At 38.4% G+C, this 27866-nt stretch overlaps 1 protein-coding gene across 2 annotated transcripts in view; it reads right to left on the bottom strand.

The window, feature by feature from the left end:
• Positions 1-27866, bottom strand: part of LOC117429193 (A disintegrin and metalloproteinase with thrombospondin motifs 17-like) — an 84640-nt gene that overhangs the window by 26635 nt on the left and 30139 nt on the right. Inside the window, exons 9-17 of one of the 2 annotated variants that reach the window (XM_058998901.1) lie at positions 23768-23908; positions 23096-23246; positions 17435-17536; positions 16874-17019; positions 14771-14937; positions 12964-13091; positions 8221-8341; positions 6638-6712; positions 2136-2216 (exon numbers count right to left, since the gene is read on the bottom strand). In XM_058998901.1, the coding sequence (XP_058854884.1) occupies positions 2136-2216; positions 6638-6712; positions 8221-8341; positions 12964-13091; positions 14771-14937; positions 16874-17019; positions 17435-17536; positions 23096-23246; positions 23768-23908 (1112 nt within the window). The remainder of the gene's footprint in view (positions 1-2135; positions 2217-6637; positions 6713-8220; positions 8342-12963; positions 13092-14770; positions 14938-16873; positions 17020-17434; positions 17537-23095; positions 23247-23767; positions 23909-27866) is intronic. The other variant, XM_058998902.1, reaches the window with a different exon arrangement.

Genomic DNA, 27866 nt, shown 5'->3' with positions numbered 1-27866 from the left:
CATTAAATTATTTTAACAATAACATGATACTCTCCAACAATAAAAAAGAAAAAAAAAACACACCACACACACTTGCATTACAGGTTTTCCTGGAAAGAACTGGAGAAACTAAAACTCCAGTCCACCCTTATGGTACTCAAAGATCCTAGACGTAGCCTAGCTGAATCTTTAAATCAGCACTTGCTTTCCCTTAGTCTTGGTTACTGTTTCTAATTATGCATTTTGAACACGGATTGTGGTTTTCATGACGAGAAGCAAAAACCAGGGTCAGTGCACCTTGACCCTTTAAAAACTGTTAAGATGCAACAGAGAAAGGACTTGGACATGCCTGCTGCTGTGTTTCAAACTGTTCTGGGGATGCTGTGCAGAGCCTTGGCAAACTGTAATCGTGGCTGATTCCAAAGTGGCCATAAATGCTATTACGGCTTGCTGCTTGGCAACGTGCATTTACACGCACGTCAAATGTACCGGATCTTGCCTGGGTTCATCCACAAACCTTCGGCAGCAGGAGTCTGCCAATGAATGGACCCCCCTTTAGAAGTCCACACTCCCCCTTGGCCTCTGTAACAGATTCACTGCCTCCAGGGGTGGGATGAATTGGGCTATTCCAATTTATCCCAGGGTTTATTTTGTTTTTAATCATTTATATATTGTATATATATATATATATATATATATATATATATATATATATATATATATATAAAAACAAAATCAGCAGGTATTTACACAAACAATTCTTATCAGTGGTTAAGCTGCTTTCTCCTGAATGACAGAAGGAACCACTGTTGACCTTATATCCTATTATCTCATCCTGAGCCAGAAATGTTCAAAGCTGTCACAGATTTCCAGTGTTGATGTCATAATCCCACTCATTTAGATTTGAAACATAACCCAGTCTTTTCAACTTCACTTAGAAATGTTTCCTCTGTCAACTTCAAGTTAAATTGTTCAAGCCTAAAGGAACACAATCAGATATGCCAGATATATGATTGCAGGAGATATTGCAGTGCCAAGCACTGTGCTTTCTGTATAGCATTTTTCCTCTAAACTGAGCTTTGACATTTGATACACTTTATACTCTAAAAGCACAATCAAGCAACTCAATCAATCTTCCTAAATTATCATATTAAAATATCCTCTTAAATACAGAGTTTTCTCCTTTCCATCTTCCCCCGAGATTCCATTAACCATCTCCTTTGCAATTGCCCCCTTTCCGGGGGTCTGTCTTTCTGCCTTGGGGGTCTGCCTTCACCTCCATATCACCGATCTCTGACAAGAGGGAAGCTCCAAACAAACATGTATTTTATATGACGGGATCACATTATCCAAGATTGGACTGCATGAGAATGTAATTCAGTTGTATTGGAAATTTCTCGTCCAGACTGTTAACTATACAGCAATGGGCGACTGACTGCAGCAGTTCCTGATGCCAAACCAAAAGTCACCCACGCCCTCATTCTGCATTCTCTGTGGTTTAAATATTTCCCAAATTAGTTTTCCTTTTGCTTGCGATTAATAAAGCTGAATAGTTTGTGCATTTTTGGTGAGTTCGGTCTGGTCAACCCCTTCCCACCCTTAGCAGCAGAAACAACAGAAGAGCCCGCCAGGGAGAAACAGATATTTCAGGAGCGCTCATTGATAACGTCTAAATTGCTACGAACGTGAACAGGGCTCGCTTTGTTCATTCATTTGGCCTTGGGCTGATATTCCGCCTAACACAGAAGTTCACCGTCCTATAACTATTATATACAGCTTTATTATTAATACACAAGTTATAAAAATCCAGCTAGATTTATTTTCTAATTGTTGCTAACCTTTATTTAGTCTATTGTCAATGTACAGATGACATCAACCATACTAATATGGAGAATACAGACAGCATGGCAGCACTGAAAGTGGCACGGCTGCTGTCATGAATAAGGTTTCTCTGTGATGTGTCACGGAATCCAGAAGGCAATTTGTGCGCCGATTGGCTGAAAGATCCTGAGCAGTCTATAATGTAATATAAGGAGTCACTGTTAATTGTAATAATGTAGTCCTGTATATCCATCTTTATGCTTTTTGGCAGTCATTACAGAATATACTGTTTCATGGACCAGTGGAAAGTGTTTAACAGAAAGGAGACTAATTACCGAGAAAGCTGTGCGCTGGTTTATCCTCCACCACTTTGATTCTCCTGGCGCCTGCAGGGATCACAGCTGCTTCGATGTAACCTGTAGCAACACAAGCATGTATGAACAACAACATTGCTGCGCAACAGGCAACCGTGGAGAGACGGGGTGGGGGGGGGTGGGGGGGGTGGGGGGGGGGGGGTGCTCTGGAAGCTCGGCTGTTGTTTCACCTCAGATCTTTATCACCGACTTGAAGAAAGCTTCGTTCTAAACTCAGATCAGGCCTGAATATTTCTCCCTGGGCAATTCAAATGGTTTGCAACCCACATTAGAATAAACAAGACTGCCAAAAGTTAAAATGATAAGCTTGTCTTGGGTGCTTGAGGTGATGTGTCTAGTTTATTGCTTCATCTAAATCTTGAAGCACAGTGATCTGCAAGAATGATCAACCAGCGTTTAGCTACAGGGTCGTAATTAGCAAACAAAGGACACATTTGTAAGGTTTTCTAATCAAGTAAAACATATTGATTTATTTCGTAGGTTGGTTGCACCTTATACTGTAACACAGCTTACACCCCAGTCATACGCATTTCTATAAGATTATTGACATGAACTGGAAGCCAAGTGCAACCACTTTATACTAGAACTGAGCTTTCTGCAAGAGAATCAAGATTTGAGACAAAAAGAGCTATGAAAATTCAGGCTCCCCCATCTCCATCTTAAATGTCAATTCGGAGTCCAGGAAATAAACAAAAAGCAGCTCAATAACACAAGATGTGAAGACAGCTCAAACTGTTTTCTCAAGATGTAAACCTTGCACTCATTTAAGCAAATTTCATTTTTTTTATCTCAGAAATAAACTGCATAGAAATGGTTGTTTTGTTTATGAGACGCCAGTCTTTGAAATCATAATGTGGGTTTATGGCATTTCCATATAAAGAAGCTGTGCAGTCTGAGAAAGTTCTCAAGTTGTGCGGTTTCAACTTTTATAATGTCAGAAACGACAACCTAAAATGATACCAGATATAAAATGTTGTTTAGCACTCTTTAAAGCCACCTAGCAAACCGTGTTATAAAACACAGTACAGAAGACATGGCTTCACGCACTAAGAAAGCAATACCACTGCCGTTACACACTAAAACACCTGTTAAAAGGTAGCAGATCAAAGCACACGCCAGCAAACACACTGTAAAATATAAGCTGAACACTCAACAGTATATCTGAGAGGTTTTTTTTGAGGGTTCTTAATGTGGGAGGTGCTACTTGAGAGAATTAGAACCAATCAAAAGGCATCTTCTTGAGATAGAAGCACTTCTCCTTCAGACAAAAGCACTTCCATGCAGTCCAAGACCAGCACTCATGTTGAGATTTTACAGGAGACAATCCTCTTGGCACGTCCAGCTGTGTGTTTTCCTTGTAGAGACTGCTCTAGCGACAGACTCATAAAGCTCATTCTTTGTGTGCTGTTTTATAGGTCTGCGGCTTGAGGACACTGACGAAACAAAGAGGGAGACCTCCTGGAGGAAAGATAAAAGTAGAAAAAGAAAGACGCGCCAACAAAGGCAGGGGTGGGAAAGAATTGCTGAATTTGTTGCCATGTTCTCAGACTGCCAGGCAGGCCACAGTTCTGCAGGTATTTCTCAATAAAATATAATATATTTATAATGTCATATAAATTTCGGTGAATGTGATGTTACTACAGAATCCTAGTGCCCACATTCACTGTATAGAAATAATTATGCAGATTTTTTCAATTAACTTTCATTTTACCAGATAAGAAGATTGAGAACAAATTCTCATTTACAAATAATGATCTAGTCAAGAGGCAAACATCACAGCAGCACAAAGCAAACAAATACAACACAGAAAAAATAAAACACATTAACAAGTACAAACACATGCATCAGACAATAGTGAATTCAGATGCCGGTTAAAAACATCCACCGAAACAAAACTCTGTAGTTTTAATTTGATTTGAAATTCATTTCAGTCGTGAGCAGCCGCAAACTGAAATGAATTTCACCCAAAAACAGTGGACGCTCTGGGAAGAACCAAATCTAATAAATGAATCTGATCTTAAATTGTAAACTGAAGCAGAAAACTGGTATCTGTTATAGTTACTAGTATAGTACACACATAACCTGAATTTGTGATATGTAAAGAGCTGTTTTAGTTTATTCTCAGAGACTCTGAACGACATGGAAGCAGCACCCCCGTCCTAAACTCTAATACCATGCTGCTATCAATAAGCAATGCAGACCATGAAGAAATACCAGAAACACCGGTTAACCACCACCCACCACCACTATTACTGTACTAATGATACACCCCTAGACTGTTGGTGAGGCAGAGTGGGAAGGGTTACCTTCAAATCAATGAAATTAATTTCAGATGAGTGGGATTTCTGATTTCAAAGAAGTTCTGTGCCTTGTGTTGGTTGATTTGTGTACATCCAATAGATTTCTAGTTTACTCAAAACTAGATTCTCCAAGAAGCATACAATTATACAGACTATACTAAAAAAAATTATAATAAATTGGTCAGATTTATACAACAATAAATACTCCTTAGGGACAATTACGGACTTATAATTAAGAAGTTCAGGGGCAAAGGGGCATTTTCTTAAAAGGAATAAAACTATTTCATAGTATAAAACTACAGTACCAAGCAACTGCACAGAACAATACATAACATACCTGCTCCTGCCTGCCATTGCTAATTTTATACCATCAAACATTCATTTTATTCCTTTGCCCTTGCTTCATAGGGCCCCTTGTTTTAACTAACTTGAACTCAAATATTTACAGATTAAATGTTTTTATCAGCACATTGTACCAAATGTCAGTCTTTAAAACTGTATGTACATCCAAAGACATGTTTGTTTGCTTTTTTTTTTCTCTTCCTTGTTCAAAGGGAGTCTTTAACGGTCACTTGAGAGGGCTGATTCGCCAGGAGACCCTGGGATTCAGTCCCATCCCAGCCACTGACTCGCCCAGTGTGTGACCTCGGGCAGGCCACCTGATCTCCTTGTGTCTCAGTCCCACCCAACTGCAAAAATGGGTGAATTAAGACCCAACTGAACATTGGAAGCTGCCTCTCATTTGAGCTGTCCTGGATCAATCAATCAGGGGAGCAGGTTCTCAGTGATGACCTGGCTATTAAGATCATACCAGAGCATTCACTGAAATGGCCTTTTTTGGGTAACGAGTGGTTCTTTGCATACTGGACATCTGTTTTTTTTAACCCGGGTGACTTCTATCAAACCGTCTAGCAAGTTGGCCAGAATACAAGAAAACTACAAAACCCTTAAAATCTGGTAATCATGTCAGACTGCCGGAAAGCCAGTTATTTTGATTCCTGCTGTAATATATTTGGGTTGTCTCCAAACCACAGGCCTCTCCCAAACAGAACAGTTATCATTGGAAATAAGCTTTGCCAACAGCCAGGTTCCAGAATGTTTTTCTTATATGTATCTCTAACAAAACTTTTTCCAATAACTTTATTTTTGTGCTTCCTTTAGCATGCCTGCTCTGCAGCATCTGTACTTTGAAACAAATGGAAGTGTTTTTCTTAATTGCTACTTTTCCAAGACATCCATATCCCTCAGCTACAAGCTAATGGGCAAAACATATTGTTGCTAACAAAAATAATAGAAGTATTTTTGGAACAATCTGGCAGACTATATATAACATCAGGCTATGCCACAAGTTTTATAGGAGGAGTGTTTTAATGATAATGTGGGTATAGAATTTCACATGCATTAAAGTGATCTTTAATAAAATATATATTTATTTTGAATCCTCCATTTAGGTTGCTTGTCATTAAAACAATACAACCTCAAATCAGGTATCCAAAATGTAAAACTTAAGTGTTTTTTTGTTTTTCCATTTTCAAAGCTCACGATCGACCGGTTTCATGCTCGCAGCTCCTGAGATACGTGTGCAACCACTCCTCAAATCATGGCATCAGTGTTCATTTCTGCTCAGATTTACAATAACCTACAGTCGTCATGTCTCTTCAATTCACACATTACGGATAGAGATGCTTCTAATTAATGAGGTTATAAAGTGTATTTGTGTGACTTATCTGGCTTTAGTTACAGATACGTAGAATCTAAATATGGATTTAAACCAATTTATATTTAGCCAAGAGGACAGCAAGGTCGAATGGGGTAATGCACTTGATCTTACAAGGGCACAAGTTTGTCAAGTTATTGGTATTATTATTATTATTACTAATGCATGTCTGTTAACACACCTTTTTTACAAAACGTATCATCGAATTCCTTTTAAAGTTGATTGTGCTGTTCTGTTCAGGAAAGAAAGGAGACCCTACATTATTGGATCTAATCACATGTGGTTGTGTCTAATTACCTCCAATTATGGCCCTGTTCACTCGTGACTGTTGACAAAGACAGTATTTTCCAGGAGAACCCAATGAGTAACACACCCCAGGCATTTATCAAACAACATGTAGTTTCTAACCAGGACAGAAAGCACACATTCACAGCCAGGTATCTTACACGAATAACACTTGGGAACAGCCCTGGGCTTTGACATCACACACGTAGAAACCTTCTTACAATGGCTACTGGTGACTGGGAAACAGAAAAGGGGTTGTGAAGGGTTTAGTCATGTTAATAGCAAAACTTCTGGAATTACTTCTACTGCAAACACACACACACAGATAGACACACACACAGACACACACACACACACACACACACACACCATACCTTGTCATCATAAGCAAATTGCATAAAAAGCTTTTGTTCAAAAAACAGTGGCAAAGTAAATACAGTATCTGAAATATATAAATCAAGAACTATTCAAGATAGTACTTACTGTACAAAAATCAGTTATTTTAATACATATTTTGTTTACAGATCCCCCCACCCCAGGTCAAAGACAGGGCATTAAGGACGGTCATAGGCCAGTTACATAAAATATGAAGAAATACAAAAATAAAAAATACAAGCTCAGGAACGTTTATAACTTAATGATTAAAATGGGGGCAGTATTAGCTCCACTGCTGTTTCGATCAATTGAAAAGACCCAATTCTTTACTGCTTTACGGGAAATTAATTAAATCCAAATTATTCTAATACCTTGGTTATTTTATGATTTTACACCTCTGGATGAGCACTTTCAATGTATTTTTGGGGGGCTGAAAGTGTGGTACCTTAAAACCAGAAGGAAAATTAATTTGAATCCCAGACTGCCTGTGTTTCTGGCACAAGTATAGTGTGTGTAGGTGTCAGCCACTGTAGCTGGTCACTATGAGAATCTGCATGGAGTAGCCAGAGGGGCGTCTCCTCTGACACACTTGGTAGAGGGCATTTGTGTTTGTGAAGCTGCTGCAGCACTAGCACTCCACGGTAGGTGGCAGCCTAAGTCACCTGTCACTATGGTGTGCTCCACATAAGGATTTATACTCACTTTACAGTTATACTACGTGCATCGTGTATTGCTTATTTTTTGGCTTCAAATCTGTTACTTTATCACCTTTCTTTCTGGGTGTACTGTTAAGCATTTCTTCAAATATACTGTACAGACTACACCCCAGCCTGGTCAGGGAATAGCCTTATAAAACACTAAAGACATTTAGGTTTGAATGATCTTGATTAGTGACTCACACCCCCGTTATTGTTGCAGTTCATGATCCAATACTGTAGATCCCCCCGCCCCATCTGCATGCTGAAGCGAATCTGTATTCATGTGAATAAATAGGGAGGTCCAATACACTAGGCACAAGTGGGTGGAAATGTGAAATCGGTTCATTTAGTACAAAAATATTTCCAAAGCATTGCTCTAGGAGTATGTCATGGTTTTCTTTTCCAAAGATTCCCTGTCCCCAGACTAGTGTGTTGAATTGAAGTCCTATATGAGAGTCTGACCTGGTTTACTTAAAAGGAAGCATAACCAAGGCTTTAAAATCCATTTTCTTTCTTTTTGGCATTAGAGACACTGCCCTGTCTTCTATTGTGCTGAAGATGGTTATTGTTTGATTGGAACCTGTAACCTCGTGGTTTAGGGCTGGAGTGTGTCCTTGTTTGAACCTCCCTCACTATGAATATGTACAGACCTGGAAAGACACTACACTCACCTGTTCCTCTGGCGTGGCTGAAATCTCCCTTCACTATCTTGCAGGACTTGCCATCCCCATTGCACACGCTGCACCGGTCCTCCTTTGCTGAAGAGCCAATGACTCCATCACAGCCAATTTTCTAAAGTAAAAACAAACACAAACAGGCACCCATTAATGTAGGAGCATAATGCCCGTAACTGAAATGATAGATCTGGTTCGATTATATTATTAGATGCGTTATTCCTTTTAGAATGCTTATGATTGTTTGAGAATCTAGCCCCACGCTAAAAGTGATATTGATTAATTAAGCATTACATTATATTAATACTCTAAATGTATTTTTGTTCAACACCTGCTGTCATTCTTGCCATCACAAATTGATCAAGAGCCAAAAAAATAAATAAATAACTTGAACCACAGAGATAATGCTTTTTCCCCAGAATATCTGATAATTCTCTTTTTACAGGACGGATTTGTTTCACTTGCTGGACTTTATTACTTGTACAAGAGGATAGATATGATTCTGTAATGCCGGGCATGGCACAAGAACAGCTGAAGAAGCTGCATGTGAAATTTACTCAGAAAAGCAAATGGGGAGTATGGAGCTAATTATGAGGCAGCGGAGTCATGATGTCATGGGTATGTTACTGTACCTGCAAATAATTGAGAGCCGTACTGCAAATTGATATTGAATACCTTATGTGCAATTCTGCTTAATATTATCCCATATTAGGAGGCATATGGTAACGGTTAAGAAATAATAACACAAAAAAAATCTAAATTACTTGGGGATTATGACTCATGTATAGTATATGTATTTGGTGCCTAGACTGTTGGAAACACTCATTTTAACAGTAAATTACTGGAATTTGTATTCCTTTTAAGCCAGACTGCTGTACTGTAGTACTTCAAAGAGATATAAGAAGTGCTGCACACAGTTTTTTTTTTTTTTTTTTTAAATGAGTAAAATTCTATGTAAATATGGGTCTAAAAAAGCAGAGCTGGGACTACAGTAGATAGTACATAGATTGGAGCCCCTTCACTTTCAACTCCCAAATTCCCCCAGCTTGGTGTGTTCTGCGGTTACTGTCTTGAGGCGAATGATACCTCACTGTATCTACTTGAACACTGAAGGCATCAGGGGGTGAACCCTGGGATTATACAGGTCATAAGCAGTCCTGCCTTTATTCAATACATCATGCTGTGATTTAATCTACAGTGTCCTATAATTAGTCATTTAAAAATGAACACAAAAAATAGAATTTACTTTTCAGAAAGCTCACTTAGGCTCGCTAAACAAAAGCAAAGCACTTTAGATTGAAGGCTTAACAACTTAAGACAGCGTGGAAGAAAATCCAAAGGAGAGCAAGAATTACAAGACAATTCTCTGTCGTTTATCAGGGGTGATTAGAGCAGTATCTTGTAATGTGATAATCTGTCAGATATGAAACGCAAAGTAGATCAACATGAATTCAAATCAGAAGCGGCTTTAGTTCTGTTGTGTGTGTTGAAACCCCAGCACAGTTCCAATCCTCACATGTAAGCATGCTACCTGCGCCTCCTTACACAGGTTCACAATCTCAAGATTCATGGAACCCGGACTCACAGCCAAAGCACAATTTCGCAGTATAATAGTTGCATATGTTATGTGGCTTCTTTAGACACAGTAGGGATCTACTGAATTGATTAAACAGTGCTGGGTCATATTACCACCACCATTCAAATCTATAAAAAAAAAAAAAAAAAAACCTACTCCCTGCAGTTTTATATGTTGATACTGCAAGTACACGCAGAAGACGCTCACTGAAATACTCAATGATAACCACCTTGGATTCCTTCAAAAGAAGTTGACGGTTGAAATCTGCAGTAAAGTGTGTTCTCCAGAATGCCCCATCGGGAGATGCATATTTTATATAATACAAAGGAGAAACCTCCAGTGTGTGCTACAGATGACAGATGTTTCTAATATGTATTGAATGTTTTACTTGCATTATTGCCTGCAAAATAAAATTACTGGCAATTAAGTCATGAAAATCCCATTTGGAAATTCCTTCTGATTGAAATGAAGCTATGCAGGGTTCCCAGTTACACTGCCCGGCTGATCTGTGCTTTTGGGATCCTCACCACTGTTAATGATTTTTTAAGCCAGTCGTCTTTTATTTTCACAGCCTTTTTCAGTTTCCATACAGTTGGCTTAACATAACATAGCTCTTTTTTTTCCCCCTCAGGTGAAAAGTCTCAAATTCAAGGAGGGTATTTATTTTACTTTAATCTGTGCCTCTAATGATCTGCTCCCAAATGAGTCAAACAAGCAAGCAAAGAGCCTTTCTCATTTGCGACCAATTAAAGTGTTTAGAGACTGACTTAAACTCATCTGTTATGCATACAGGTGATAATAAACAAAGAAGTAGGCATAAGAGAGCTAAATACCCCGTTTTAATGTGAAGTGATCCAACACGACTTTGATTTTTAGCATTAAGATATTCATTTTGATGATTTGGGGGTATATCTGTGATCTACAGAGAAGTCAGCTTCAGTTTTGCACATGGGAGATATTAACATGCAGGGTGTATGGAGAGCAAGTAAGCATTAACTACTGTTGCAAAGGTTTTATTACTTCCAGTGGAATACAGATATGGTCTTTTTTCATCCACAAAACTCTCTCCAAGTAGCAGTATCACAGGAGACACTCCAAGCAGAAAGTCCTACCCAGATTAGGTTTTAATAACTTTTTTTCTAATGTGACATATTTTTTTCCCATTCCCTGCCCCTGGGTCTAATCAGACAAACACTGCGTCTTTTATAGAGATCACCTGCACCTATGGCTCATAATAAAACCTGGCATGAATCAAACCGCTATACAATGAGAGTTTTATTTTCATCCCTGTACAATATGTGGAAGAGAGTCCCACCCTGCCAACATCTCAGCTTTCCCCGGTTTATGCACTTTCAAGACTGAACTAAAATGACCTGAACAGGATCTCAACAAACAGTGTGTTCAAATTGTTTGGTAGGAAGGTTATGTCTGGTTAGTTCTGATCCTATCCATGAATTCTGATGTCTTTTAAAGTCTGAGACTAATGAGATGTTTGATCTCAGGGGTCTCTCCAGTTATGTATAATATTTTTAATGAAGGACAAAGGAAGCCAGTGTCTGGCAACGCAACAGCACATGTGCATTGTAAGTTTGGAAATGGAAAATATATTGTGTTGTAGGAATTCCTTGTTTCATTGCATGTATACATGTATTGCATTGGATAGGACAGCTATGTAACACTCTGAAGTAACTCATATGGTCCTAATTGTGGTATTCACCCTGACCATGCTGGGAAACCATATGATAATACAGTACCTAAGATTGATTAAACCATGACATCATTATTTAAATGTAATTTCCATTTTCTGCATTATTTCAGTGCAACAGTGGTAAATGTGTCTTTTTAAACCATTAAAAGATGACTAATGTTCCCATTAAACACGGCAGTGTCTTTGTGAATGTTTATACAGGTAATGCTGAACGCATTGCTGTCCCACATGGGAAGCTTCCTCGGGCTCAGCCAGGCCAGCGCAGATGTCCATGTCACTTGAGAGCTTCCCTCAGCTTGGGTTAATTACGATTTAATTGTAAACACCTTGTTTTTGGTTTGTTTCAGAAGCAGTACTGAGACTAGATATTACAGTACCTAGATATATGGCCAGCCCATCCCTCTGTGGGTTTTAAAAAGAACCAGTGCAAAGTGTCTATAGTATAGTTTCAAGGTATCAGAGGCATGTTCTGTCCAAGAGATCAGCTGATTCAGTATCACATGACAGCATAAAAACATTACACAGAGCAGATGGAGATAAAGGATAAGGCCCAAGTGGGCTGGACCTTCTGCACCAATTTTATATATTCTATGCTGGGCTTCACTGTATATACCACTGGTATTACATTATATACAGTACAGGGCATGGATGCAAAACCCTATACCGTAATGTTTCGGACTATAACACACACACCCTTTGATCTTAACTATTATTGAGAGAATTTCTGCGTAACATACATGGATTGTGCATTATACAGGAGGTGCGCAGTATACCAGGTAATAAGTAAGCAGGGCCTTCTTTGGCGTTATACCCGGGTATAGTGTTTTAATACTGTAGTACACTATAGTGAGCTAGACCTACACTCACGTATAGCAAACTTCTCTCCTAGATAGTGTTGGATGCTGGGCGCTTGGTGTTCGGAGATGGAAGCCAGGTTTAAATCTTGCAGCTTATATTTGCACAGTGTGCTGCTGATACAGAGCAGTTAATTGCAGGGAAGACTTTCATCATTGAGTCCCAAGTCTCTTTAAAAGGAGTGTAGGTCTCATGTCACAAGGCTGAAAGCTACACAATAATAATATGCAGAACACATCTATCCAAAAATCAAGGACATGCAGCACCTATAAAATAAACCCAATCAATAAGACCATACTGAGGAAGCTTTCCCTTCAGTCTTGACCTCAGCTGCGTCTCGGGCCAATTAAATCTGCACACTTCCATACCTGCCATGCACAAGCAGGGGGTTAGTCGAGACGTTCAGACCGAGACTAACGGAGATGTAGCAACAAATCAATTCAGCCGGCAGATGTAACTGTAGTTTTCATGTTTACTGCTGAGGCATGCAGTACTAGCCAATGCTTTAATTTTAGAGATGGTAAACAGACTGAATTGGACTGTAAAATGAAAATGAGTAATGTTGTTATTTTTGGTACAACCTGAAAACGTGTCAACATACCTGGCACTTTCCATTCACACACAGATCAGTCTCATACGGTCCACAAGGAGTGCCGTCAAGTACTCTCTCAGCCACCAGCTCAGGAGAGTCCCTTCCCAGTGGATTACAGAACAAGGCACATGGCTTTTCTGGAAAAAAAAAGTATAATAAGCTTATATGAATATTGTCGCTATTAAAAAGAAATTACCAAATTTTATCATAAACTGTTGGGGGGGGGGGTATTTTACAATGTTTCTAGGACATAACTTATATTTTTTTGTCTCTAGTATGAATTCTGGCAGGTATTGTTTTGACTAGAAATACTGGTAGATGTGATTTGATTTATGGCTGGGAACTAAACATATTATTGCTGGCATGTTTAACACAAGTTGACATGTTGTGGGTCTTGATTTTATCTTGTGTAACAGGGTAGTGGCTGGACGTGAACTGGCGTCCATTAAAACAAAAGCCTGCTGCAAAAAAATGTTGCTTTTCGGTCTTTCTATTTAGAGCCGATTGGGTTCTATCTGAACGATTCAGAAACCCTGTGAGCATTGGATCCATGCAAATAACAAGATTGCTCAAGCATGTAATGATACATGATAGATCGTAGGCCACCGAGTGAGCCAAAAGTGTGCTTAACCTGTCATCAGGGTTGATTTTTAATAGCTTTATAAACTGTGATAGGCAAGTTAACACAAGAGATAGCAGTGAATGGACAAAGTGACTCCACTCCCTGAATTGAATACAATTACTCTGTACATTGTAGTATGGAAAATCTCCTCTCATTGATTTGTTGCATATTTACTCCAGTGTCAACTACAAGTAAGCTATGAGCACACTAGCCTCAGTACTGCTTTATCAGCATTGTAATACAATGCTGTTTAATGAAAATAATATTTAAATGACTTGCAGCTGATTACTCAATGCAATTTTAAATTTACAAAAACTGGTACAATATGTGAACTTACAATATGTGAACTTCAAGAATACTTAAATTGAGCTCAATCACTTTGTGTATGACATTTTCTTTTCATTAAATTCATCTTAGAAGCCACCTTTGATTGAGTTAAATGCAGCAGCAGCCTAATTATGACTGCTTTTGATAGGTAAATAAGGAGGGCGTACTGTGATTCCCATAGCCCTCAGACAAACCGCTCCACATCCTGTTATGGAAGTTGAAATAGCATACATTTGGCTAACAGCTGTTATATTTGTCAGACTGGCATTGAATGAATTGGACTCTGATTAAAAGGCTTTTCGTACACACACACACACACACACACACACACACACAAATGAAAAGACAAATTTCGCTGAATAAGAATTATTTTTCGTTTGCGTTTTCTGCATAGAAACAGGTCTGGCACATTTTACAAGACAGAGGTCTAAAGTAAATGATCATGGTTATAAACGAGCTGTTAATCTCAGCACATATGATCCCAAACTTCTTCATATCATTTCTCCAACAGTTACAGGACACAAGGTACAAACCGGACACAGAAGACTAAGATATTAAACAGGTAAGAAACTGATTATATACTGTATGGTATAGCAGCTGTGTAGTAAATTATATCACAAGCACATTAACAGATTTTAAAAAGACACGAGTGAAGTTCCCATGGCATCAAAAGCCTATAAAGTACCTCCACTGTTTGTTTTCAAACACACTTTCCCTTGACAGAAGGTATGTTTAACATACCGAAACATTTCAGATGTAAAGATATAAAAGGTACTTTGGTGTATGCATTGGTTTTACTGTACCCATCACAACCACGCTGGTAACAAAACATACCATAATAAGTAAAGAAACAGATGTGAATCTCACCATCATTAATAACAGCAGTCCAGTGGTTTTGCTTCTTGCTAGCTTGCCTGTCATGCGACTGGCACTGCTGGTCCCGGAAGGTAGGAAACCCCTTTGAGCAGGGCGGGCCCTCGCAGGCTTTATGCTCAACACTGGCTTTCTGGCAATGCTTCCCACCTGGCCCTGGGCTGAAAAGGACAAGAGGAAACAACTGAGTTAAAGATACAACCTGTTCGATCATTCTCACCTTTAATGTCAGTGCTACTGTCTGTCCCGAAGGCTGTCAATTTGCTAGGACAAGTCTTCAAACCACCCAGGTGCATTTCATTCATGCCTGGAATATTGCAAGGTGATGCTAGTACCAATCTCCTTCCATCTGGCTCAGTGTAAATAAAAAAAAAGTAGGCCAGAGGTAGTGACAATTATAATATAATAAGGAATATCAATATACTAATAAACCCTAAAACAGTTAACAAATACTGTAGTTAAATGGATTGTAAAATTGAAAAAAAAAAAGTGCATAGTGAAAGCATGGTAAAGCATCGGTAAGCATTATAGAAGACCAGCAAGGTATGGTAAAGTATTTTGATGGTAAACCATGGATGGAAAATGCATAGTAAAACTGCAAAAAGTACCATGCTAAATTCCTTAAAACAGTCTAAAGCTTTGTGACTAGGGCTCCCAGTGTTTCCTTAAAAAACTATGACAAAGAATGCATACATATGGCAAATTTGCTCATTAATGCTAAATATTTAAATATTTGTATCAGTACTTTGTGCTTGGTGTACAAAATACCAAATAAAGAAATAGTGCACATACAGTACACTCACAGATACATATTAGAATCCAGTCAGTTTGTCTCTATGTATTTAAATGTTTAAACAGATTTTTTATTCAAACATTTTTATATTTGAAATAAGATGTAATCATCAGAACAGCCCCAGCAGATGAGGTGACTTGATGCCAGACGTGAAGTGTCGTTCACAATAGAGTATTACGAGTGTCTAGGTAGAAGGAAAGCCAGGATTATGCAAAGAAATGAGACCCAAAAGCAATATTAGACAATCTGGAACAGCTGGAAACATACAGAACGTGGGGACCAAAGACCCTCGTAAATAGTTCTGGGACGCCATTAAAATACATTTCATTTGGCATTTAGAGAGGGTATATTGTAAATGGGCATGGGAGCTAAACCTTAAGCTCTGACCCAGCTTGAAACGGGTTAATAAAAAGCTACCAATACCGGATCGGTTTCTAATGAGGGGCCTCGTTTTGTTCTTCTGAAATTGCATTTTGAACACAACTGCTGAAATAATTCCGCACAGCTCCAATAAGCAAATGTGCTTTCACTTTCTGGAAAGCTAATTGCCTTTTAATGCAGCTCTTCAGACTGCACCCTGCTTGCTGCTTTGTCTTCTTGAGAATTATATCAAGGCCACTTTCAATAGTCAGGACCCAAATAAAAACAGCGTGCTCGTCTGATGGCGATCCAAGTTCAGTGATGCACATGGTCTTTGGACTTGTCTGAGCCTCTATTTGAGAAACATTTAATGCAACATTAAATCGTGCTGGTTTATTACCGAATTACTGCTGGGGAAATATGCATAGAATAAAAAAGGCATAATTCCACTCCGTGCTGCAGTTTTAAAGTAGGTCAGATATGTGGCACAACTTTTAAACAACCCCCCGTTGGCAGAATGGAAGATTTCGACACCTCATTGTGGAAGGTGTTCTATATACTGGAAAGGTGAAAGGGGCAGAGATATTGGGAACCAACATAAGACTAAGAAATGATAAGGCGTCACAGTGCCCTATTCACAAAACTAGTGTTTGTTTATTTACAGAAAGTCTCTTAAAACAAAAGTTTAATATTCATGAAACTATTGTTAAAGAATCCAACAGCAGTTGAATACCAAACTTTAGTTTATTCATAAAAAGGGAATAAAACATCCTTTATTACCTCACAGGCTTTGTGAATAGGGCCCATAAGCCTCTTTCTGCCTGGAGCTTAGTACAGACAACAGACGTGTAGTAGGACGTATAAAGAGGAGTTTACAAACTGCAACGGATAGGCACAGTGTATAGGATCGGTTCTTCCACGGCTCTCTTTCCTTATTAACTTACGGTGGGTTGTCACACTTCCTCTGCCTGAATCTGGCTCCAGTGCCACAGGTCCTGCTACACACACTCCACTGACTCCAGGAGCTCCAGTCTCCGTCCACATGCTGCGGGATGGGGGTCTTACTGACGCATTCTCCAGCCCTGCACCACTGAAAGATACCCAGGAGAACGCAATACAACACACCATTGTGGAATGACTCGCTAGCGGCTCTCGCATTGTCTTTGCGCATTTTACACTGTAAGCAGGTGTATATTTATTCATTCATTAGTAAATATCTGAACACTTAACTATATTACCATCACTGTACATTCAATTGCATTCCTGTATTGCTTTATACTCTAGAGCAGTGGTTTTCAAACTTTTTAGGCCCCGTACCCCTTTCCAAATAATCTAGTCTACTGTACACCCATCCGAGATAGGGCCATAATATACCTATGAAAACAGGAAAAAATGTGGTCTTTTCTAATTACTAGATTAAGTACTGTAAATGGAAAACTGCTGTTAAAAATGATCTAAATAAAATAGTTAACTAAAAATGCTATGTAAAATTATTTCAAAATCACCTTGTCTGCACCACATTCTGTGCCGTCCAGTGGGGGATCCAGTTTGGTTTTGCAAGATGTGTCTCCTTCGACCAAACACCACAAACCAGCACACATAAGATGCTAGAACAAAAAAACAAAGCACAGGTTACAGCCTTCCCTTTCCCAGTTACCAGCTGCACACCGGTGACTACATCATTTCCATCTCCATAATGTTACATCGATTCCTTGTTAGCTCCTTTTCACCATTTGAAGACTAAATATCGTTATCCTACAATAACAATGCTCTGGTTCAGTACAAGGTAATGGGAGGAGTCTGCCAGTGGTATCCCAATGGTTTATTTAGTTACAGTTGTTATTTAAACCGATTTAGGGTGTTAGCACATTGCTGTATTGGGACCATTGCAATACTTAAAATCACTGTGTTGCCATTGCTGGTAATGTTCTGCTGATGTTTCTTCTGAGTACAGCACTGCTATTTTTTTCAACTTTTCTCTAAGGGTGGTGAAATTAGCCCTAATAGGAAATGCACTGTAGAGCATGCGAGACCTCACAGCATGTGTGACAATAAAATCAACAGTTAATTTCAGAAAGAAACTACAAAAGAACTGGATCTCAACTCTCTGTTTTCAGTTGCTATACCACTACAAAAGAGACAAGGTTTTATTTCTCCAATTAATGCTTGAAAAACGTACTGTGGATCCTCTATTATTCTAATCTACACATTAATCTGTAAAATCTATTTGTTCAGATAAATCAAAGCATTATTGTAAAATGGTTATTATGCTATTCTCCAACCAGAAACCACCATAAACATACCTTTTATCCTCAAGGTCCCAGATTTCTGGAATGGGGTTGCATTTGGAATGCCTTTAATGACCCCAAACCATTACTGAGGCTTAGCGATGATGTTATAATGCAGACGGAATGCAGAGTCATACATTGCAACAGCCAGTGGAGAGTCAGGGGCAAAAGAGGACTGTGCTTTGGGGTGGGGGTGTTTTGCTGGATGTCATAAATTATCAACATAGATCAATTTTTTATTTTTATTTTTTTCTTAAGACAACACCCCACCAATTAACCATTAAAAACAAACCACATGAAAATTAAGACCACACTGCCCAGTAATGTCAAATATATCTTTCCAACTACCAAGATGCACAGTAAGCCTGAGGATAAGCAAGGAGTCCCGTCCCCCCCACAGCCCCCCTCTTAAACTAAAAGTTAAGCAATGAAACTATGTTCTTAATGCAAGGCAGACAATAACCACTCTAAATCAGTAAGGTATAAGAAACTCTATTCCAAAGCCAAAAGGGGGGTCTTGAAATAAGAGCACTCATCTTCCTCTATTCGTTCTTTTTACACATGCTTTATTGAGAAACGTTATTTTTTTCCCAGAATTCCATTACATTCCTGGAGTATACTATGTGCCCAATACCTGAATATCAGCTTCAGTTCAAGGGTTACCAAGGGGAAACATCTCTACTGGCATCATTGAAAATACCTCTGAACTAAAAGGTTTTAGTTAATATATTGAGGGAATCAGCCTGGGCATTAATGAATGGCACACAGAGGGTTTGAATGAGCTCACACTTGACTCTGATCAAATGCTTCAAGATTCACACACGTAACTGTTACATTATATTGCAATTGTTTAGTAATGGTCCTCGTGTCCCTTATGGAAAAAAAATATTGAATTGTCAACAGTATCCACAGCACACGTGGATTATCCAACACAGACTCATAACACTGACTGACCTGGTCTATATGGGAAAGAAAATCTCCAGATACTGTAATTATACTTGTATTGCTTAAACGGGAGAGAGGGCCCTTTTACAGTAACGCCAAAGATCCGGAGGAAATGCTTTTACAGATGGCTGAAAATGTAGCCATCAATAGGACATGTGTCACTGGCTGTGATATTTATCCAAACCCCATAAAGCTGTCATCAGGACAAGCCTCAAAGTATTTAATGTGCATCCCTCCACAGGTCAGACGACCCGACAGGGATACCTAGTGTCTCATGTTCCACATACAAGAGCATGTACTGCTTATTCACGTGTAATTGTACACAGTGCTGGTCGTAACTCCAGGCTCCAAATGCACATAGCAGGTTATGTAGAAGTAGATTCTTCTCTGTTATGCGTTTCCAACCGGTCTGTTTAAAAAGTTTATGGACTTGTAAAAGTGAAAGAGAAAAGAAAATCAAAATCACTGTTGGACTGTTGAAATCCTAAATGGTTATTTAATAAGTTAACTTGTCTACCTCTTTTTCTCTCTTTCTCCTTGAGTTGAAGTGTCTCTCATCTGAAACCTAGAATATTTCCAATTTGTTAAAAAAAAAAAAAAGTTTTACCCAAGAATTAAAATAAAGTTGGGAACTTGGGACTACCGTTCATTTTCCAAAATCAATTAAAGTGATATATACAGTACACTGTGAAATAACTGGAAATAAATGTAATCACAGAATACATTAGATTGCCCACATTTGAAACGTTGATCAGTCATTAACATCTGCATGCCGGTATGCCTTTTGATTATGTCCACTTGTTTGCTCATCTCAGTTACTGCTCCGCACGCCTGACAGTAAATCAGGTCCTGGGCTATGACTGCAGGCGGCGTTACACTAGATCACTCCTTCAGACTCCAGATAGATGGATTACACCTCTACACGTTCCTTTATGACTTGTAACATATCTAGAATTCCATGTGCACCGCATAAATCATGCAAAGGTATTTCTGAACATGATGGAATATATAGCTCTGTATCCCCGGATGTATTCTGTGACCTCTATCTGGTATTAGTCCTGGAGAACAGTGTAGAAGATGAGGTATAAATGAGCTAGTGATATAAATTACAGTCAGACTGTTTTGATTATTATACAGTAAATCCTTAGAGTACAAAAGTTATGAAAACCAACATCTCTAACTGTACATGTCTGAAAGTAAAAAACACCAGGGTGGGCCTAGTCTATACAATCTAAATGATATTAAGGGATACCGCACTTACATAAATGATAAATGTTTTCAAAACATTATTACATTTTAGGTGAGTTTGAAAAAAACAAAACAATGACTCATAACACTGCTAGTAACGTTTTTTGGAAACCTACTAAAAAGCGTGACTATTCAACAAACATAAAATAAAAAAGAGAGAGAGAGAGAGTGACGTATCCAGATATGACGTTATTGAACCTAATTTTGAACTTGTGGCTAGCGAGTGAGCTGAGCTGGGGAGGCAGCACACAGGACTCCTATGGAAAGACCCACAGTGTACAGACCTTCTGGACTCGCTCCATTTACTCTACATCTGCTAATCATCCCCATGTGTTCACAAGGACGGGCTATTGAGGTATAGGAAGCCTTGCAAAGCTGCTGCTTCCACACAAACCCACTTTACTACACATATGTTTCCATTCTCTCTCTCTTGCTGTATTCCTGGTGTTCTTTCTTACCTCTAGATAGATGTGAAAGCTTGCAATAATATTTTCCATTTATACAGTGAACCCCCACCCCCACCCCCCAGGCTGCAAGACAATCATTAAAAACGCTGACAATTTTACTGTCTTCATGCTTTTGACCTCTGTTGCTGCACGATACATCTTTGTCAAGCCTTGTATTAGTAGGAGTGCACACAGCTTCCTTTGGGTCCGACCCTTAATTTTGTCTAGACAATCTGTAGGTGTTTGCCAAATATTTTCTTTAATGTAAAGCAATCTTGTGACATTAAGCACTAGATTACCGCTTGATTTGTGGTATAGATCTTTCACGAACTGCAAAATCCATTGCTGTAAATATGCTATATATCTTTCTTAATAAAGACAGTATAATGGCAATATGACCCCCCCCCCCCCCCCCTTAATAAATTTACAGTATTGTGTTCTGAAGTATTAATGCACAGGTGAATTCATACTTGGATATTATCCCAACAGTCTTCTTGCACATTGCTGTATTATAAATACTTCATCCAACATGCATTAGTTCACAAACTTTTCTTGTTTATTGAACTTTCAACACATATTTAAAACTAAACCATGTTCAGAAGTAAGCACAATGCTCCAATCAGTTCTACGAGTCAATGTGATGTAGAAGAGTTTGTGTGTTTTATTTGTTAAGGGTATGGCCAACGAGTGTCTATTTTAACCAGTTTCCACTTTTTCTGTCTGTATTTGCTGAATTAAAAAAAAAAAAGCTTCATCAGGCTTTAATTCAAACTTGAGCCAGAAAAACACTGCAAATGTATTATAAAGGGTGTTATAAAGAATAATACAGTGTATTAATAAAAACAGGGTTTTTATAAGAAACCCTATAATTACTTTATAACAGAATATGAGGTTTTGCACCAGTATCGCATCATTAAATGTTTTGTAATAAAAACGTGTATTCCTTGTTAATAATATTTAATAACACAGATTGTGCAAGCTGTGAATTGACAAAACAGAAGGTTTTACTCATATTTCACTACTGGGTGTTACAGAACAAGACTGTTAATGTTGGCATCGATTTTGCCATAAAATGCTTCAAGGTGTGAAACTGGTCACCCCCAGGTTCTTGGCTTCTCTGAAAGTGTGAGCGCGATGGGGTTCAGGACCTCCTTTCTAATGAGCTGGCAGAGACAGTGTGAAGAGTGCAATGCCTCTGCTGGTCAATAGTATAATATCCAGAACGTGCCCCCTAGAGGAGACCCCCGGAACCTGTTTTCCATCCTGCACCTAGTCTTAGTGTTGGTGTTGATAGCGCTTACACAAACAGAGTACATTATGTCCAACATGTAATACGCACTCTAGCCAAGTTTAACTGAAATCTGCTTATTTAAAATAATACAAACAGCTGTATGGAAAGAAATAGCTCATACAATTGTTAATGGTTCTTCAGTTATTTACTTGTGTGCAGTACATAGGTAATCTTTTCCTGTGGTTTTGTTTTTTCAGTTTTCCTTTTATATTTGTCAGTCACACGTCAGGAGCCATTAGCAGCATTACATACACTACTGGAACATTTTTATCGGTTCCTTTAAATCAATGATCTACATTTTGAACCACAGTATTTTACAATTTCATATATTACTTTTAGCTCTGCGGTCTTTCCCAAAGCACTCCAAGATGATTGTGCCATTTTCAAAAAAACAAAACAAATAGCCCGGTTATGTTTACTAAAAAGCCAATTTAATTGTCATTGTTTGCCACTTTTCCACTTCCCAAAGACAACTTGAGTATTGAAGTAAATGTGCCAGCTACTTTAGTGTCGGAAAATGTTTTAAGTAAATCATCTTTAAAATATTGTATTTATTATGATATCAACAGTTATAGATAATGACACGAAATAATACCAGTGAATGACAATACTCATTTCATTCCAACACCCAACAAGAATGTTCTAATATGTTTACATAAGAGATACAATGATCATTACTATACAATTACAATATACTGCAACTCCAAAGTCATAATTTTACTGCATGAGAATCTCCAAGCATTTGATCAAAGACTAAAATCTGAGCTCATCCAAACCCTCTGTGTGTTATTCAAACTGGAACTCTCCCAACCGCTGTTACAAACGCACGCTGTACAAATATACAGAGACTAAAAGAGCACAAAACACACGCCTTTTGAAATTGAATATCGGTTTCGGGTCTGGTTATCTTTTAATCCTGGAAACAGCAGCTCAGAAGGAACAGCATACCTCCATATTATTGCAGAACGTGGCGTTGGTGCCAAACAAAATCTGGCACTGCTCGTCAGCACTGTAGTGCATGCCTGGCAGCTTGGAAGGCAGCCTCACCACATGGTGACTCCGAGGATCCGTTTCCAACAGGCAGGCACTGACCTTCGACCTGTAAGCCGCAGAAATTACACAACATTAGGAGGAAGGGACGATGGGAATGAAATTCACACAAACGTTACAGGAAAAATAAACCAATCCTGCACGCTGAATCTTTCCACAGGAAAAGGTGGCAGCAAAACATCACTTGACCCCTTCTGGAGCTATGGCAACAAGCATGGTTAAGGCTTTCACATTTCTTTATTTTTAAATCACCGTTTCTTTTTAAGTCCTAAAATAGAGGCATGAGAATACAAAGCCATAAAACACACACACACACACTTGTCAGTTGTATCTAACCTCTCTGGCAAACCAGGGTGATGCATAGTTACCCTGAAGCTTTATTGCAGCTTCAAACATGCCGGCTCCACAATATCTGGAGTTACGTTGTTCCCCACCTGCAGAGCTGTTATAAAATCAGCAGGGTTCCTACCCTGAAATCCCACAGCAATTTCTTTATTTTCTCAGTGTGTGTATTTTATGATGTATTCCGAGTTTGCCCCAGCAGATGGTTTCTCAGTTTTCCCGTCTTACCTCAGGAAGCTTTCCAGATCATCCCTGCTGCAGGTGGACCAGGACAGGTCACTGGGATTCCTGCCCTTCACCCACTCCCCGGACATGATGTGGGAGCGGCCAGCACAGGATGGGTGATCATCGTCATGGTTGATCCCCATGCTGTTGAAACCAGAGAGTACAGACACATCACTGACTTTCCAAAGCCACATGATACTTGGTGATACCATGCAGCACAATGCACAAATAAATTAAATGAGTATACAAGGCTCCTGATGAAACTGCTATTAAAAAGGTGCTCTGACCAGGAAGGCATCCCGTTTATTTCTTTACTTAACACAGGAAAAGCACTCCTAAAATTTACAGACCAATTTCAAAGGCAAAGGATTAAAAGTTGAAAATTAGTGTTCTCAAAGTTCAAAGGCTGAAATGTAAAAGCATGGGGCTTTCTCGCTAATTAAACATTTATTGCAACAGTACCTTTAGGTTGCTACTAAGGAAAAAGGCTCTGGTCTTTGTCAAAAAACATGTCAGCATGAAGACTGATCTTCTCTACCCTATTAATAAAAGCCTTTATATTAAAAAAAGAGGAGGCACAAACAGTCCACATTTACAGTATAAGACTTCGCTTTTATTTGCAGAATAACAACAATTTGAGAAACCATAGCCATGGATTCTTAAATACTTGTGTTACACATTGCATTTATTTTCACTTGAGTGTTAAAATCATACCCTAGAATGAATTACCGATAGCTTCTCCTTTACTGCCAACAGTACTTAGTAGTTATTCTGTGTGTAAGCAATCTGGTTGCAGGACACCGTTTCCACACCTACTGCAATAAAACTAGACATATAACATCTATGTCCCCAAGCATCTGAGAAACCAATAAGATGACTATCCATATGAACAGTAGGTAGAAAAGGAGTTCTTGCTACAGTTTTAAAAAAAATCAATCCTTGAATTTCAATTATGTACTTGGAGTTTTGCAATATCCGGTTTCAATACAAGTTTAATAAACCAACATATGCACTTTTATTTAATCAAATCATTTGCTGATCTTGTAAAAGGATACAAGATAAATATAGCCAGTGTTTGCTCAGACAAGTTTCTGCATACTTGTATTTAAATAAATGAACTGGAAGGATGTGTAAATCACTTCACACTACAGACACCCTTCTGCTTTTATCCTGTCTGTTGGTGCAATTCTATACAGCTGCTGTCACAGCCAACTATATTTCAAGTTAACAGTTGTTGTAATTTACAAAACATTAAGAGTGTAGTCTTTGTTATTCCTCCAATTTAATGAAATATAATGTTTCCATTTGTAACCTGAACCACATTTCAGGTATTTTACTGCTCCAGTGAAAACAGCCAACAAGAATGCAATTAGCTTCTAGAAAATAACGTAGTGCCATGGAAGTATAACCTTGCCTAACCCTCTGGCAATCGAAACACATCTACTATTCCAGGGTGGCTCAAAGCTGGTACATCCACTCCTGGTCTTTGTTCCAACACTGTTCTAAATTGTTTAATTAAACCTCCATCCAGACCCTGAAGCAGTTCATTCTCATGTTACCTGTTAAACCTGGAGTGGAATGCCCTCCAGGACCGGGAGTGGACCCCTCTGGCATATGCTACTGCTAGCTACTACCGTGCAGTGCCACCAACTGACTCAAAGTTACTTTCTCACTCTACAGTTGCACAATCTTGTGTACCACAAAATTAGAAAAAGTACCAGATACAAGTACAAAATCAAAACTGTTATGATCTACAAAACAAGCTTGTAAACATGTTTAAAACATCTACGGCAAGCAATTACAAAGATCCCAACTTTTTGGCAAAGATAAAAACCAAAACTACAGTAAATCTATCTCTACTGTTACTTTCCACAAAAAAAAGAAACTGCTTTTCAGTAAATGGCACTTGTAACCCTAATAGTGCCTGTTTAAGAATGGTTTACAGAGTTAATACAACAAGGGCTTTTATAGTATCTAATATGTGTGGCTTTAGATCTATAATCACATTCCCAGTAAAGCCAGTAATATATAAAAGGCAGGCCCAGCCAGCAGGAAGAAAGCTGCACCTCTGCCAGCTCCTTACACGCTGGCCATTAAAGCTAACCTTGGCTTACTCAGCAGAACAGCGCCAAATGAAATTTGCAATGTTTCTAAAGAAAGCTGGCAAAGCCTCAAAGTGGATGACAATTCCAATATTTGTTTTGGGCAATTTTCCCAAATTGATATGGTGTACATGTTTCTTTACTCTGCTTTAAAAAGGTGTTATAAAATCAGTAAACAGGATTATTTCACCAATTTTAGCATGCTCTTTACTTCCAAAATTAATTTTATTTTTTTAGTGATTTGTTTAATTATGAAATAACAATACAGTTAGCTATCCATTGAACATGTTTGCACAACCAGCATGGTTAAACAAATATTGCAATCGCGAAAAAGCAAAAAGATGAAAAAGCAAAAAATAATTTACCGATTCTATCTATATCTATCAAGCCAACTTCCCAACGTTTCGGTACGGTTAACATACCTTTGTCAAACAAACATTGGAGGTATTTATAGGCTTTTTGATGCCATGGTAACCACACATTTATTTCTCTTTAAATCTAATGTCTTTGTGATGTCATTCACTATGTAGCTAATGATGCAACGATCTACTGTTCCTTTCTATTTAAACCTTCAGGCATCATGGTATCTAGTCTATTTAAATGTATTTTCTTTTATTCTTCTACATTATTATAATGGTTCTTTGAGCGAATTATATATATATATATATATATATATATATATATATATATATATATATATATATATATATATATATATATATATATATATATATAGACACACACACTGTATAAACAAAATCTTATTATACAGTAGGATTTAATTTAAGGATAATTGGTGCACCATCTCAGTGTCATTAAAATACACTTTTCACAGACCTCTTTACACAAAAATAGTAATTAAGCAAACCACAGTAGAAATCAAGTATGGTTCTTCCAGGTTTTGTATAGTCACAATTTACACTGAGCAATAAATACCACCTAAACAAGCCGAGTCCCTATCATTTATTTTTCACAAGCTGCACAGCAGTATTCCCCGCCCCCCCCCCCCCCCCCCCCAAAAGGGCTTGGCAGGAAGGCAGCTATAAAACTGCACACTTTAAGGCAGCCACAGCCAGAATCAGAGAAATGTAAAGTGTGATACAAAGGCAGTGCGCATTTGTAAGCATAGGTCTCTGTATATGTGTTACTGTTTCTTTACAGAGCAACTTTCCACACACATCTTAGGTGTATGCTAGGAGAAAATATGGTCTAGCAGACAGGTATCTCACCACATGCATGCTTTATGTGACACACTGGCTTTGAACTGAATCAAGGCATTCCATTAAAAAATGTCTCACATTTTGTCACACATGCATTACATCACACACTGCAAGCACTTTTTTTTTTTTTTTTTTCTTCCAAACTACAGTAACTTCCAATTAAAACATGATGTTGAAAAGAACAGAATTATACGCAAGTCGTGCCAAATTTTCTCTAAACACAGTTTTTCCATATAATTTTTCATTATTCATGTCAGATGTCCAGCATGGTTTTATTAAATATTTTCCAAATATGGAATATGCCATTAAAGCTGAAGCCTATACAGTATTTTAGTTTCAATGACACCATCTCCTCCAACTATAGCTCATTTCACTGTATTTTTTATGGTATTTGGAAATGTTAATAAATCATAGACACCACCACCAGGATTAATCTAGATTAATCATAGCAGCGGGATTTAGATCATAGAAATAGAGACAGCGTTGTCTTTTTCACAAGACCTATGCTTTATGTTAGCCCCCCAGCATGTTAAAGATCGCCTTGGTGACTCAAGTGGAGTAGAATTAATCTAGACTATCTGAGTAAGGAGGTTCCTAAAAACCACCTACTCAAGAGCATATTCCAGCTCAACCACCGTAATCCATCATAAAAACAGCCCTGAAGACAGACATAAAACCAGTTCTTATTTCAGCCATGCTTAATATCTCTACTCCTTGTATCCATTACCGAGAAGCTAATGGCCATTTTGCTGGTCTGGTATCCAAGTCCTATCAATTTAA

Source organism: Acipenser ruthenus, chromosome 24 (genome assembly GCF_902713425.1).
Source record: "Acipenser ruthenus chromosome 24, fAciRut3.2 maternal haplotype, whole genome shotgun sequence".
NCBI lineage: Eukaryota > Metazoa > Chordata > Actinopteri > Acipenseriformes > Acipenseridae > Acipenser > Acipenser ruthenus.
This window is presented reverse-complemented; position numbering and strand designations above follow the sequence as displayed.